This window comes from Hesperophylax consimilis, chromosome 26, assembly GCF_061612785.1.
Source record: "Hesperophylax consimilis isolate HC1 chromosome 26, BYU_Hcon_1.0, whole genome shotgun sequence".
NCBI lineage: Eukaryota > Metazoa > Arthropoda > Insecta > Trichoptera > Limnephilidae > Hesperophylax > Hesperophylax consimilis.
This window is the reverse complement of record NC_142861.1, coordinates 16453636-16470686: the sequence shown is the minus strand read 5'-3', so window position 1 is coordinate 16470686 and position 17051 is coordinate 16453636. Positions and strand designations below refer to the sequence as shown.

General features: G+C 35.3%; 1 protein-coding gene across 1 annotated transcript in view; it reads right to left on the bottom strand.

Annotated features, from left to right (window-relative positions):
- Positions 1-338: 338 nt before the first annotated feature.
- LOC149411195 (isocitrate dehydrogenase [NADP], mitochondrial-like) overlaps positions 339-17051 on the bottom strand; it is a 30563-nt gene continuing 13850 nt past the window's right edge. The window contains exons 2-9 of the mRNA XM_089647296.1: positions 13770-13885; positions 11867-12011; positions 11101-11300; positions 10451-10585; positions 5292-5395; positions 4888-5038; positions 2287-2520; positions 339-1425 (exon numbers count right to left, since the gene is read on the bottom strand). Of these exons, the coding sequence (XP_089503422.1) occupies positions 1273-1425; positions 2287-2520; positions 4888-5038; positions 5292-5395; positions 10451-10585; positions 11101-11300; positions 11867-12011; positions 13770-13885 (1238 nt within the window). The 3' untranslated portion in view covers positions 339-1272. The remainder of the gene's footprint in view (positions 1426-2286; positions 2521-4887; positions 5039-5291; positions 5396-10450; positions 10586-11100; positions 11301-11866; positions 12012-13769; positions 13886-17051) is intronic.

Sequence of the window (17051 nt, the reverse complement as noted above, 5' to 3'; positions counted from 1 at the left end):
ATTTGTAAGTCCCTCGTGAATCCCAAACCCCCAGATTCCTACCCACCCCTCGCCTTTTTCCTTAAAAACTCCCTCCACACAGAATTCCCAAAACCCTAAGGGAAATTATTTTCCTCACATTGTACTGTGGGGGAGTTAATGTTAAAAAAAAAGTCATTTGGATAAAAATAATGAATAACAAAATATTTAGAGTCATACAATGGTATGAATAAGTTTATTCGAAAAATATAAGTTCTTCTGATGTTGGTAAACCAAGCATCATAAAAAAATACATGACAGGATGGTCAAAAAAAAATTGCACAAAAATAATCAGAATAAAATTAATTTCATCTAATCACACCGTTCATATTACATTCTTTCAATATTTTACTAAATCGATATGTTGCATTTATTTTATTTTATCTTAAAAAGATGACCAATTTTTATTAATATTTGGTCAAAATTGACATTTTTCATATTATTTTTCGATATTGAAAGAATAAGAAATATTTTAATACTTGTGATAAAAATTCATCCTAAAATAATACCAAAATGTATTATAAAAGAATGTATTATATTTCACTTATTATTAATACTAAATATATTTCACTAAAAATATGAAAATTTTACTATTTTGAGAAAAAAAATTAAAATATAAAAAGTTATGAATGAAAAATGTGTTTAAAATGTTTTACGATAACAAAACAACTCGAATTTTTCACTAGGTATTATAAAAATAGATAGTTTTTTAGTGTATTTATAACTTAATTTCTTAATGATGTTATTGAGGGCACAGAAATTAAGGCACAAATACCCTTAAAACACAGCAAATTATTGCTGTTTTCTCTGCTTTTAAATATTCAGGTAAAATTAGATTGTTTTGCCATTATTTAGCATTTTTACCGAGGGCATAAACGATGGCTAAACAATCTAAAATCAAATTCAAACAAAATTGTGAAGTAAAAATGCGTAGGTACTGATATTGCAATATAATTATATAACAAGTGCTTCCTACGCTTTTCTACTTCCAAATAATTCATCTATCATTTCTTAGGCTTGGTTGTTAGAAACCCTGTCACATTTGGCATTATCAACAAATAATAACGGTTATCAATATAGTATTTGACCAACGATTTACAGAGAATCGGCAGTCAACGGTGACTCTTATTAGTAAAATGGAACAGGGATAACAACCAGGTCTTCAATCTTACAACATTTAAAACATCTAGGATAGCGGCATATGCGCGAGATGTGAATTGAGCCTAGCGGGTGATGAGTGATGAGTTAATTGAGTTAACGGCCGAGGTTGTGGTCGAGTTGAGAAGCGATGGCCTCGAGGAAGTCAGTGGTGTTGAGGAACATGCCCTCCTTGACGTTGGGAAGGCCGTGGATGGCGGCGGCCAGGTCCTTGGTCATCTTGCCGCTGTCCACACAATCAACGCAAGCCTGGAAATAAACACATAGTTAGTATTTAGCAGCAAAATTAAAGCAGGTGACGTGCCGGAGATACATTGCAAAAATTTTTTGAAAAAGGTTTTACATTTCTTGAAGTCTGGTAACAGAAAAATAGGGATAGAGAATGAGGGAGAAAACAAAATCTCTGAATGTAAGTGGCTAAACCCTTAAATGCATACTGTTGTAAAACTCCAACATACCGTTCAAACCACCTTTAACTCTTTGGTGTATACTTAATGCATGCCGTTTTAGAATTATCAAGTTCACGGTAAAATATTTTATCGAGTGTCATCACCTTTTTTTTCTTTCGCAAATGTCAAATGTCACTTTTTCTTCAACAAAGTGAAGATTCTCGAAAATTGGTTGGAGGTTAGAATTACAGTTTGGTTTTGCTGTTATTATTTTGATTTTCTTAGGTAAGTAGATACAATAATACAATACTTATATGTAATAACTCGTATTTTTCCGGTACACTTATTAGTTTTGAGAATTTTTTTTAGGTTTTTTATTTTTTTTTTCATACGTAAATTGTTCATATTATTTTTTATTAAATACATGGTGTTGTAAATTTGCAACAATTTTTTTTAATCAAATATCATTAAAAAATTACAAATAAAATAAATTCTTTATATTTCCTTGCATATGCATGTAAATATCTACAAAATATATTTTTTTCCAGAAAATTTAATAAATCATGCATTTAAGGGTTAAAAAATTTTGTAAAACAAAAGTAAGTTACTAAGAAATTAGAGTCACTCCCGGGACACGATGGAAGTTGAAGCTCGCAGGAATTAGACTTTGCAAAGGTTAAAGAATAACATAATTACATTGAAGCTGGAAGAAATACATTACCTTTTCCAGGGCCAGGGCGAACTTGTTCAGGTCGGGAGTGTTATCCAGCTTCGCACGGTGGCTGAGGCCGCGGGTCCAGGCGAACACGGAGGCCACGGGGTTGGTGGAGGTGCTCTTGCCCTTCTGGTGCTCGCGGTAGTGGCGGGTCACGGTGCCGTGGGCCGCTTCAGACTCCAGGGTCTTGCCGTCGGGGCACATCAGCACTGAGGTCATCATGCCCAGGGATCCATAACCCTGGGGAACAACATATTTTAGATACATTGTATCCACAGGCAATAAGACCTTTGGTAGCTTAAAACACAATTTATTGTTCAGGTTACACAGATCACATATAGTACAATAATCACAGTATACAATTTGCACGATATCACTTTAAAATAACACTTGTAGCAGTTATACTTGCATCCCCGGTAATCTGAATGTTGACTCTAATAGTTACTGATACTGTATGTTGACTTTATCGAGCGCCTTGCTTAAGCAAGAGTGTAGTCGCTTGTATGAAAGCAAAGAGAGCGGCGGCATCAGCCGTCAACTGAAGTCAGTGCTTAGCGGACGAGCCACGGTGGAAGTGAATCCTGGGAAGGACTGATGGGTCGACATTCAGTCGACACGTAAAAGGAGTTATCTAGTTTTTTTATACTGGTTATCCTAAAACTAGTTATACGTAATTACTCTTACTGTGGATGTGGCGACTATTTCTTTTAAGGTTAGTACTTCACGTCTAATAATGTCACATGTCACGAAGTGAATGCTTTGCAATTTGTCATCAACTTACAAGTGATTTTTGGAACCTTGTACACACCCTGGGGTAGATTCATTTAATAAAATATAGAGTCTTGGTAATGAAGTGTTTCAGTTTTTTAAAAACACGTTTGTTTCACTTGCTAATAAAAGCTTAAATTGTCATCACTAGAGACCGGATTATATGCAACAAAAATAGCCCAAAATATGCATGCAAATATGCAATAAAAATAGCTAAAATATGCACGAAAATCCATAAAAAGGGTTAAAATATGCAACATGAAATAATACAGGAAGTCGTATTTTTACATATTTTTTTATTTTAGTAAGCTATTAGTTCTCAAGGATAACAATTATATTTTCGAAAATATCAATTATAAAATGTATTTAACAGTAAAATTTAGAATTTACCTTTAAAAACGTATATGACTAAGTACTGTTCTAAATTTTCTGTAGACAAATTGTGTCTACGATCGCTAAATATATTTTTGTAAGCGGAAAAGGAACGTTCTACGTCTACTGATGTGGCTGGACAGAATTTAAAATTGGGTGCGATTTTTGAACTTATTGTTCCGGGCAAAATTTCACCTGAATAGCTGTGGCAACGAGGAATTCATAAGGCGAATTTCCTTCATAACCTGAATAGATGCATTCAATGCCAAATCCATGAGTTTCAAGCGTTTTTATACTTGCAGGTATGTAGGCGAAATGAGTGGTAATCATAGCTAGGTTTTTTTTAATACTGGCGTCGTCAAACGATTCTTTGCACTGGAAAACTGCCAAAGCCTCTGCACTATCGAAGTCATTGATAACACCCTTGATGGCTTCAAAATGTTCATGGTAAAGCTTCGATCCATGTACCCCAACGTGTTATTACTGGCTCAGGAGGTAAAGAGATATTTGGCAGTTTTTCTTTGTAGGCTTTTATACGAGCAGGCGCCTTAAGAAACACTTTCTTTGCTGATGAAATCAGGTTATTTACATTCGCAAACGTGGATCTCACTTCTTCGGCGAGTCTGTGAATTCCGTGAGCAAAACACGTCACATGAATCAAATTGGGATAAAATACTTGGAGGGCTTTGCCTGCTTTGATCATATAGGGGGCAGCATCTGAGAGCAACACATACACATTTTCATCCGCAGAAGATTCAGGAAATATTTTTTTATACCCTCATTCACAAATCTGGCGATCGTAGAATGATTTGCCTTTTCAAGTTCTCTGCTGGCCGTCAGCAAGCGTAAATATGCAAGATCTCAAATTATTTGCTAAAATATGCAACTACCGCTGAAAAAGGTCTAAATATGCATTTGCATATGCAAATATGCAAATGCATATAATCCGGCCTCTAGTCATCACCTTTTATTTCATTCCCCACAGATGCGTAGTAAAATATGATGGGAATAGGTGAAAACGTAACACACTTATCGACTAGGCAAAGATTTATACAGATTCTCTCCATGTGTACTTCGGTCCGTGTGTAACATTGTTACATAAATTTCATCATGTAACTCCTGTGAACGATACTTTAAATAAATAACACCGTAACACTTTGTCTTTATTTAGCCTAGAAACTCTTATAATCTGGAATGAGTGTGTAGAGGAGAATTGAGAGACTAATGTAAATTATGTTATGCTCTCTTCTCTTCTTGGTAGAAAACTAACTGCCAGCTCACCTCACTTCTGAAATGGAGGGGCAAACCTGTATACTAGAGACATCTCTTAAAGACCTATATAAACTTTATGAGCTTCTAGCACTAGAGCCGTCTATCTATGCTACCACGTAGCTCGTAGTATTTTAGTCAGTTGACCCCTTGTGCCTTTCCCACATCAATAATACAGAATCTCATGTAATTAATTACCTGCGCAACAATATCGGACTGAACATCCCCGTCGTAGTTCTTGCAGGCCCACACGAAGCCCCCGGAGCTCTTGAGACCCTGGGCCACCATGTCGTCAATCAGCCTGTGTTCATACCAGATCTTGGCCGCGTCGTAGTCCTTCTTGTAGGTCCTGGGGAGAACAACACATCCGTTATTGGTGCACGGTCAAATTATTAACATCATACATATATGGGAACATTGTAAACCAGATCAGGTTGTGATTCACTGTATATGTGTAAGGAAAAGGCCGACATTGTGTCTTAACCATTGATAATATAAAGAAGGAAGAATGGGCCTTTGTTTCTACGTACACACGAAATGAATATCTTTCATCGGGAATAGTAGTAGGAGTTAAAAATAAAAAAAAGAACGATGTAACTTACTCTTCAAAGATCTCCTGGAAGATGTCCTTGAAGCGACCATCGTACTTCTTGAGGATTGTGTTCTTTGTGGACAGGTAGAGAGGCCACTTCTTCTGGAGGGCAACCTGGAGGAAATCAATCAAACAAAATTGTTAGATATATTCGATTTGTTGCATAAAAACACTCAAATTGAAAAATGTGAAACAGAAAAATAAGAAAAAGATTCGGTCGCATCTGGGAATTGCACCCAGGACTTTCTTGTACTTTTTTCAAAATTACAGTTGTAAATATTATCTTCAATGATTAAATATTACAATAAGAGGTTTTACTCAATAAGTTACTTTTAGTTTTACTGTAAAAAAAATACTAATATTTCCAATTAAAATTACAGACTATTGAACTGTAATTTGGCCAAAACCATATTCTATTTGTGATAATCACTAGTTATAAGTCTCGGCTGTTAGTCACACGTCATAAGTCTTAGTTGTAAGTCAATAGTCATAAGCCGTAGGTTGGATAGATTAAGTTATAAAGCACCCATCAGGTGATTTCTTCATGAAAACGGTGCTATACAAATCATCCTTATCATGAAACTATTATTATTATTTCCAGACAACCTCGCTGTTTCCAACGTGACCTGGCGTAACTTACGCCAATCGATACACTTAAGTTAGGCAATCCGTTTGCCAGGATTAACCTCGGCTAACCGATAATGTAGTTTGACAAATCGTCAATATGAGATGTCAACAAAGTGGATTTTGTTGTCCTGATGGATAGTTAAGTAATAACATAGATCACTGTAAAAATGTATTATAAGTTTGTACAGCGCCCTTGAGGTGATTTTGCACAAAAACGGCGCTATACAAGTCATCCAATTATTATTATTAATATATTGGATAACAGATATGCATGGCACGTTTTTATGACATTCATACATTTTTCATGAAAATTAAATCAGACATGAACGCACATCGTGGGTAAAAGGTTGACAAGGGAATCAGAGAGATAGATTATTCTCAAGAACACCCCATTCATGTGAAAGACCACCTTTCAGAATCAAAACGTTGCTTGAAATGGCTTTAAGCGTGTTTGGTGACAGGTACTTCTCAACCTTCCTCTACCCATTTCCTTTCCTTTCCTTCTCCATTCAGTCTCACAGCATATCATCCCAATTGGGGATGACGTACTGTGTGATATTCAGAAAAAAAAAATTGTGACGAAATTATGTCTGATTAAGTTAAATATCTGATATTTACGTTTGATGTTACATATTACAAAACTTAGTCCCCCTATTATATAGTTAAAGAGCTATTTGTAACAAAACTGGTTCACATTTAAAAAAAACTATATATAAATAGATTTAATCTGATTTTTTCTCCGGTTTAAATTGAGCACAGCAGAGTGTGGCAGATTTGGCTTTAGGCCAGCACGTCTTATGTAAGCTGGAATTTTTGGCATGGAAAAAAGTTATTATTTCTCAACCGTGTGTAATGTCCATAAAAAAATAAATAAACATCTAATTCATATTATTTTCTAGCTACACTAAAGTCACTTTGAAAGCAGTCTACCCAAATTTATGAAATTCTGACCAAAATATATCACATACACTAAAAAAAAAATTACTTTTGAAAGTGTTAATCAAATGCGGAGAAAAGAACTGGATGGATATTTTTATATATTTATCCTATGTAGTTTACCCAGGAGAGCTGCTCATATTCAGAGAAATGTCTTTCTCTCTCTCGCAAACGTTTTGAAATCGCCCAAAAATATAACATAAAGTGCACGCATTAGCGATTTTTTTCTGAATTTAAAAACGTAATTCGCTACTTTTGGATAGCGATTTAAAAATGTGTGTTTATTTGTGACCCATATTAATAGTATGATGGCGCACGCACAGCGGTTACCCTCAGTTAAAACCAAAACCAAAGCCACGCTGCTCGCCAGAAATACATGTTGGTACTGAAATACTGAAACGCCAGCCGCAGTGCGTGTTTATTGTGGTCTGGCATTTTCAACTATTCCAAAACCGCTTGCGTTTTTTGCGCTTTGCGTTTTTAAAGAGGAATTAAATACATCCACTGTTTCTGAAATTTTACTCAACAGCACCATTCCTCGTGTGATGCTATGTTGTGCTAGAACATCTGTTCTGCCGTGTGGCATCTTGAACAAGTCATGGAGCCGACTATGCCTGAAGTTTTCGGGCACGTATAGGCCATAGCATTCAAGCAATTAACCTCGGATAAGTTCATGCATCTGCATATAGACGTACCGAATTTTTTTCTGAATTTCTAATGTTAAAAATATAATGTAATGAAGACATATGAAAATATTCTTGAGATTTTATATTTTCCAGCCAAACAAGCATTCTTTACAATAAAAATAAGTCATATAAGGCTTTTCTGTAAATAAATACAGTACTATCAGTCTTTGAAAATGAAAAATTATGTAATTTGACATGGAATTTTGTGAACTTTTTTCACAGATAAAATAAACATAATTGCAAGTGACGAAGCTAGAACAATAAGATACATTATTTCCTTGCCAATCGAATGAAAAAAAATTCTATGAATGGATAATTTTTTAAGGTCCAATATATGTATGCCATAAAATCGAGACAAGTGCGGTGAGCTACTAGAAAATCTACGGTGGATGTTTGGGCGCAATAAGGGTTGAAATAATAAAGAAAGCAGTAGTCTCTCCCTGATTCGCCACCTCAAAAACCGACCAAGTATCCAATTTGTGAAAGTGGCGGATTGTAGTGATATACATCGATTATGATTTTTTTTATTAAATTCTTCGAAATTGTTGATCTTATATTTTTAGATAAAATTGTAAATTATCAGTTGAATAGCCCTGATATATTTATTTACCACTATTGATTTGCATTAGATCAAGGTTCCCTGGCAGGTATTATCGTGTAGCGACACGCCACTGTTGACACACGCAGCCACTGCATTCTTCTCAGGCGCGCTATGCAACCACCTATTCTCGCAATATTCCAACAGTCGATAATGAATCACCTACATGGCATTATCATTCCCAGAAAGACCGGTGACGTCCTCGCGAAGCTTCGAATGCTGATTAAGCACTTCTCAGGTTACACATTGTTTGGATTCGAACACTCCCAATTGTTAACGCCTTATCTACGAGATCAATCTAGACGACCTTCACATATAAAAGCGAGCTCATTCATTGAGCGTGAAAGATTGGTGTTTTAACCTTCGTTACACGCTCTTCGAGATTAAGTCTTCTTATTGTGTTGTGATTATTATTTATTGGTCACCGTTGGCTTCTCCTCGTAGATAAAATAAATTATCGAACATACAGTTGACTATAAATTATTATTATCTTATATACTGAACACCCCAACAATTGTGACAATTATACAACGGTTTCAGGCTACAATTGTTTTATAAATAGATTACACACCATTGGCAACTCTTATGCTATGTTAGCTGATGTTTTTAATATGCCTCTATTGAAGTATAAAGCTGTACTAATTAAACATTTTAGCAGTGCATATTTTAACGAGCTCACAGCATAACAGGTTTTTTTGTGTTTGTTTCTTCGTCACTTCTTTCACTAACTTTGTACTAATGTATATTCTTTTTTCTTTCATCTTTTTTACTTACAGTCTGAATTTGACTTATGAATACCGGTAAATTATAGAGCTTGATTTTGTGCTATTAACTATTAAAAAAAACAGCGGATTATAGTAGTTGTCGGATAATCGAGAGGCGTTCTACTGAGAGTAATTCGGATTTTATGTCTATAATCTCGAGGGAATAAGCAAGCCCGCACATAGGCCATGTGATACTATCACAGAATAATTGGTTAAGGACAATCATAAGTTAAATGCGTGACCTACGATATTGATAACAATAAGTTTATATAAAAGCCATAATCAGTATATAATACCTCCTTACATTATATTTTTCGTGTTATATCATAAGACGTGTATTACGCATTCAAACCTTGAGCCAATTTTATTGCAGCAATATCAAGAATAATAATACATATTATTATTATTTATATTACACGTGGTGAAATATAAATGCAATAAATAAGTTGCAAAATTCTGTGTGATATCGTAAACCTTCATGTTTTCTTTATGCTAAAGAACTAGCACAGACCTGTGAAAAACATGGGATATTATAATTCCAATTTTCAAAAAGATCTTTTCAAATATTATGTTATAGGTAGGTACTTTATCGCTTATCTGACTATTCAAATAAACAGTTCCAATTTTGAAAATGAAACTTAAATTCAAATCAAATCCTAGTTCTAAATATCAATGAACCGGAAGTACAGACAACATAACAGAAATTAGTATTTTTTACAATATTATTTTAAATATTTATACAGGGTGTATCGGCACTAACCCGACAAACTTTAACCAGCTATTCCTTAGCACATTTGGAGTAAAAAATATTATGGGCACTTTGCTGTCCGGTAGCATTTTTTTTTCAATAAAAAAAAAAAATTAAAAACTTCCACACTACATCACTGTCATTGGCATTGCTTTTCGTGTTCAACAGCTGTTATAAGCAAGTATGTCGAAAAGCGTCATCGCTCTTTCGCACACACTAAATAATAATAGTTAAAAATGAGACGAGTGGTGCCGTGCCATTTCGTTGTGATTGTAAAAGCGCGCCAATATAGGTACACACGTACATTATTCAACGGAATTCGAATAAAATATTGCCAGATGGGTTTTCAAACTTTGACAAAGGATAAAACAGTGGTGACATGTGGTGAAAATATGAATAATAAATTTTTTATTAAAAAAAAACGTTACCGGACAGCAAAGTGCACATAAGATTTTTTACTCCAAATATGCTAAAGAATAGCTGGCACCGACACGACGCAGCGAGTATGCTGCCCTGCCGCGGTGGTTGCATTTAAACAAAACTTTCTGTTGTTGTTCTTGCAATACTTAGTGCAAGCCAGCATTTTATTCAGTTATTCACTCGGAGTCCATATATGACGAACCATCGACAATCATATAGTGGACTAAATAATAATAATAATAACTAGATCACCTCAAGGGCACTGAAAGTAGTGATTGGACTCCTTTGAGGGAAACCACTTTGGGCACTTAGTGTCACATCTATATATTATAATTATATATGTATACATCTTGTGCAATATTAGGATAATTTGTTTCTGCAATTTTTTACCTGGAATGAAGCGTGTGCGAAGGATCTGATGGACTCATCAGTGTTGTACATAGCCAGGGAGATTCCCGGGCCTTTGAAGTTGAAGAGGAGCTGCTTCTGGACGGTGCCATCTTCAGCTGTGTAGACCATCTCCACCTGAGGAAATAATGTTTAGTTTGTTAATAATTTATCTTTATCTACGTCCAATCAGTGGAACTATGGCAATACTTCATTTCGGGGAAGAAAGAAAAGAGAGAGGGGAAAGAGTGAGAATCTGGCAACTAAAGCAGGCTATGCAAACAAACAAAAAAAATTGAATGTATAAAATTTTGACGTGGGGTTCCACAGGGCTCTCATTTAAGGCCTCTTCTGTAGTAATATAAATGAATTAAAGTAGAATAACTACATATTAATATAATATATGCATATTGTTTTCACGGTATGCATAAATAACATATCAGCATTGTCTAAAATGCAATATCTATCTTTTATCACATCAAAGGTTGTGATAAAGTGAATATAAAGGAAAGTTTTGCAAAAAATAAAATGGAAAACTTGGTTGTGACGAACAGCTGACTTGGGGTAAGAAAGCTGCAACGCAGTAACGCTTTCTTGTTAGAAAACTGTTTACGTAACATCAAAGCAATCAAAAGGAACACGGTGAAACCTACCTTTCCAGGCTTGCCGATGATCATGTCCTGTGCCTTGTACTGGTCTCCGTGGGCGTGGCGACCAATCACAATGGGTTTGATCCAGCCAGGAACGAGTTTGGGGATGGTCTCGCAGATGATGGGCTCCCTAAACACTGTTCCGCCCAGGATATTCCTGATCGTTCCGTTGGGAGACAGCCACATCTTCTTCAGCTTGAATTCTAGAAAAAAGGGTAGATTTTGTAAGGTTAAAAAAATACGAGAAGTTACTGGCAAAATGTATTGTTTTGAGCAAAGTATTAAAATGTTGGTAAGATATTCACCGCGCAATCTAGTGGTTTTTCTTAATAGTTTATCAATGCTACACTAGAGCAATAAAATAGGCAATTATTATTTCCTTGTACTTCCATGCTTGTTCCTTCAAGATTGTGGATTCTAATCTTGGAGCAATTTTTCGGAATTCTGCAGTCTGAGCAGCAAACGTCCTTTGTTCTGGGAGTCGTCAAATGGTCATTTAGATATGCAGAACAGATACTGAAGATGAAGACTTCACTCAGGATATAACTTCAAGGCGTGGTCCTGCCGCTGAGAGCTCCATCATAACTACTCTTTCTGTTGCATGTGTCGTTTATGAGAAACAGGGAGAGGTTACAACGCAGCTACCAATGGAAGTTTTAGAAGTTTCTAAAGATTAGAGGTAGATGAGTGATGGATCCACAGTATATTTTCAGCTATCAGATGCTATTTAACCCTATCAGAATGCAGAAGGTAGGGTTTAGTTACGTACCTTCCACTCTCTGTTCATCAGGGGTGATGGTGGCACACTTGATACCAACGTTGTACTTGAGGATGGCGTGGGCCGCATCTATGGTCACCTGATCCTCGGTGGCGTCCCTGTAGGGGAGACCTAGATCATAGTACTTGCAGTCTACCTGCAGATCAACAAACAAACTTGATTATAAGAATATTGACATAGAAATTTGTATAATTTTGGAAATTAAAATATAATGTGTTTGATATTGATAGTCTTGTTTACATAAAACTTTTGTAACATACAATCAAATGGCGTTCGAATCCCATAGAGGTTTCCGGCCTTAATCAGTATATTTCATTAATTTGAAAACAAAAAGGGTCTTAGATTAAAACCCTGTGGAAATCCATATCCATCAGCTGCATTGAGCATCGGTCCGAAGTCATCGCTACAACTTCACTTCACTCCACCACCGTCCATCTTCGCTAATAGTGTTGACTAACGGCCTGGGAAATTGACCAGCGATAATGTCCACCAACTGCGTTGAGCATCGGTCCGGAGTCATCATCACATCTACACTGACTTCAATAAACTATGTGATATTACACATCATCTTCCATTCGTCGTCTCCTTACTATCCCTATTCATTCATTAATTTTTAACTATTTGACAGATGATAGCCCCCAAAAGCACGTTTTTACTACAGATATCGGTGATTCATTGCGAAATATAAATCAAAATAATATGTTCTGGGTCATTCCGAAACATTGACCCAAGTCTTTGATTGATAAGGCGTTAATACAACTTTGATGGTAAATAGAGGTCACAGCATTGCATCTGTGATACATGATATGTATTTTGTAGACACCTTATCAGACTGCACATAGCTGATAATATAATGAGTTTACAATTATGATGCTGAATAACATACTGATAAAATAGATATCTTTTGAACATTAATGAATGTACAAGGAAATTATTTATTTATTTGCTGCTGAATATAACAGAGACTGAGCAACAGGTTGGTGTACTTAATCAAAGGGCCCGAGATACTGTTAAAAGGTATAAGGTGAAATGGGAGATCTATTATCTAATGGGAGTGTTCACGGGAACTTCACAGACAGACAAGACACAGATAGACTGCTAGGAAGAGGAAAGGACGAAAGACCGGAGGCGAATGACGAGGGACCACAGCCAGTGGAGAACATTTGTGGGGGAGGCCAAAACAGCTGTTCATAGTGTAAATTTTATCTAAAGCTTTCAATAAATCAAGATATGAAGTCACCGACCAACAAAGTTTAGGCACGTGGATGTTAAAAATGACACTGAAACTGTGAGACTAACAAAAATTGGGTTACGAAAACATTTATCCAAAAGAAAGTGCATTATATTGCAGTCAAAAGGTCGCTAGAAGCATCGCTATTCATCTTTTCTTGATCTGCACGGACCAAATTTGTCTCCCAAGATGTTATGCTTTCGAAGCTAGGCCACGGAATCAGATGGAGATTTTGCTTACTCATAGGTGGGCGAATTATTCAACCGAATCTGTACAACACGCCATATCTAGAGTTGATATATCGAGGCATGCAGTAGTAGACTCAAGCAGAGGTCATCCACAGACGAGATTGGCCGATGACTTGGAAAAAACTGCAGGCTTTGGATGGGTAAGAGACGCTAAGAAGGTGGCCTATGGCCTATACAAAGCTGCACACCAGAAGGCGTGTGAGGAAGAACCTTCAAGAGTTCCATTTTCCTGGAACCAGTGGAACTATTGTGAGACTGAATGATGAGGAAAGTGGAAGAGAAAGAGAAGAGGATCGTTACAAATTCCTGGCGACTGTGCCGATTGTGAATGGTGAACTCTCTCTCACCAGGGCAATACTGAGTATAAAAGATAACGATGCCATTGGGTGGCGAAATTCAATGCAGAATGTTTTACCTTGACGTAGGGGAAGATCAGCCTTTCCTTGATCTTCTCCCAGATGATCCTGGTCATCTCATCTCCGTCCATCTCGACGATGGGGTTGGTTGCCTCCACTCGCTTTGCGGCGCCATCTGTCGTGAAAAATTAGAAGTTAAATAAAAAATAATTGCAAATACACCTGGCAACCTTAAATACCAAGGACAAAAAATAGAAAATAAGACTCGCACATGATCTCACTTCCTGGGACATGACAGACTTCTTCCATTTTTCACTATTATCTTCCTCCATAAGCTATTTTGGGGAAACTCCTTTCTACAATCGGTTTCCTTCAAATTTTTTTGTAATTCAGTCACATGTTATATAAAAATAGGAAACATATTATTACAGAAAAAAAATTACAAAGATAAAAATATTCCATTTATATTATGAATTATGACTTATGAATACAATAGACGTTTGCTGTATTGCGAATTTTTCCATTTTTACATGGATAACGCAAAATTCACAATTTTCGGGCAAATAACGAGATTTTTCACGCTAATTTTTGGTATTTTTGTAATATCATCAATTGCAAATATTTATTTTTCCGGCGTCACGCAACTTATTTGCTGCAAAATATAAAAAAGTCATTGCCGCTTTTTACAATAATCCTACGAAAAATAACGCGATTTTAGCAAAAAATAACCCGAATTTTTCAGGTTTCTACAAATGATGTCAACCCTAAATTATTTTATGTATAATTTTGTTCATTTAATTCAGATAAAAATTCTTAAAAAAATTTAGACTTTATCTTACGTTTTAATTGTTAATTTGCTTTTGTAAGTAATTGTAAGTTACCGCCCTCGACAAATTTTTCAGAGTTCTTCGTCTCAAAATCCAAACTTTTTTTATCTATGGCATAAATGTATCAAATATGTGTTTTGGTTTTTAAAAAAGTACACGTGGCAAATGAAGTATCCAGTTAATTCAAGATGCGGGTTCATTGCATGCGCCAAACAATTTAGTAATCTCCATAATTATCTGCAAACTAAAAAAAACATACGGCCAAAAGCAGACGTCTGATCAGGAATTCGCAACACAAAACCATTGTCTTTCTCCATGTTCGTGCTCGAAATGCCCAATTCAAATTGAAATACCTACAACAACCAACACTTCCTGAAAGTTAAGTCAAATGCAAGGGGAATTGATGCGTTTGAAAGGATTGTTTATGAGTAAAACTCGTTGCTATTAACCACCTTTCGAATTTTAAAATATCTCAAAAGTTTACAGTTTTACATATCTATCTGACATTTGCAACTCGTCAGCCATTATCATACACAGCCTTACTAATACAATTTTTAAAAAAATTCCCAGCCGTTAAACGATGTTTTACATTGAATAAAAACTGTACAATTTCTATTTCGAATTAAAACTAATAAAAAATTTGCTGCGAAAGAACTGGTAACATTACAGTTTGTAAAACTGACGCATGCGTCTTTCCCGGCACAATGACAGTTTTTATTTTACGTTTCTATTAGTAGGGTTTACATAGACGGTCGTTTATCATTAAGGCGATGCCATACGTAGTAATGCAAAATCATGTGTTTTTGGTTTGAAAATTTGGTCGCCTAGAAATGTTTCAGATGCTTTAATTAAATACTGCGAGTAGAATACATCTTGGCCTTTGAAATGATCGAGTATTTTTTAGATAAGTCTTTTTATAAGCCCAGAAAAAAATAATGTATAAGGCCTATGAAAACTGCTTTAAAGTTCAAAATCTCCTACTTACGAACCCATTTTCGGTTATTATTTTATTGTATAATGTAGCAAATTAAGTAATTTAAAAAAATAATATTTATGCCTGAACATCCACAAAATAAAATAAAAGGCAGTTTTTGGCCATGTTTTTTTCCTGCATAAATCAAAACAGGCGGATGGTGTTGCGGGAATTTAAACCTTATCGCCATCTACGTAAGGGTTGTTATTGATAGCGGCTCAATATAAAATATTACACGACGTAGTGCATCGCCTTAAATAAAATGTTCACCAAGTAAGGATGTAAATCTTTATATTTTTACCCGACTCGCCTAACTAGCCTAACTAGCCTGTTCTGTGAATAATAGGTCGGTATTCGTTAGTAATAATAACTTTACTGTGATTAAACGTAAAATTTTCTAATTAAAATCACAAAACTTAAAGTTAGGTACACTGACTTACAAACAAGGTAGCGGAACATCTGGCACAGTAAGAGAAAGGTTAAATTAAAATTTCGAATGATGTATTTTTTTTACGCAACGGTATTCTAGGTTCATACCCGTACTAAAATGCGACAATACTTTTCCAACTTTAATTCGTTCACAGGCCATACAGTATCAATTGAGACCTAAGGTGATTTTCACACAAAAACGGCGCTATACAAATTATCCATTATTATTAATGTCATTCTTACTTAAAACTACATAATATTATACACATTCTATGTAAATATATAAAATGAAATATTATTAATTAAACGCGTAAATAAATAAATATATAATTTAAAATGAATATGTAACATCTCATTAGTATATCTAATAATGGCGACCTTGGAGATGATGCAGTAATTCTACCGGCAATTCATTCAACCCGTCCCCATGAGGAGAGTTCACAAAAATATCTACAGGCAAAATAAGCGCAATTTATAAAAAGTACCAAAGTAAAGGTTTATCACTGAAAATCAAATGTATCTAACAATGTTATCAAATAAATGGCCAATCAGCGCCATGTTTTGCCATTTACATTTGAAGGGTCCCCGTTAAATGCCAATTTTGGGTCCGTTTCAACTTTTGAACAATGTGTGATCGGCATAAAAGCACAACTGTCGTGTTATTATGCTTTTCAGCTGATTACAATTAGTTAGGAATGAAACAGGCCTAGAATGAGACCAAAATGTCAAAAAACAAAATGGCGCTGATTGGCCACTTAATGTTACATTCAGTTACAATTATTTAATATTTTCCAATGTGATGTGATGTGTCAGGTCTAAACTAAAAACTTACCTTTTTAAGCTGTCGTACCCTTAAATTAAATATACCATTCCTAAGAGAAAGTCCAGTTATATTCAATTTTTCAATTAAGGACTAAATCCTGTATCTAAATTTCGCCAATAAACAATTAGGTAAAGTTAATTAAGTGTTAATCTCAAGTGACCTACCAGGTAAGTATTGTACTGTATATTATCTCCATAAATAGTTAAGTAATAACATAGATCACTGTAGAAATGTATTATAAGTTTGTACAGCGCCCTTGTGGTGATTTTGCACAAAAACGGCGCTATAC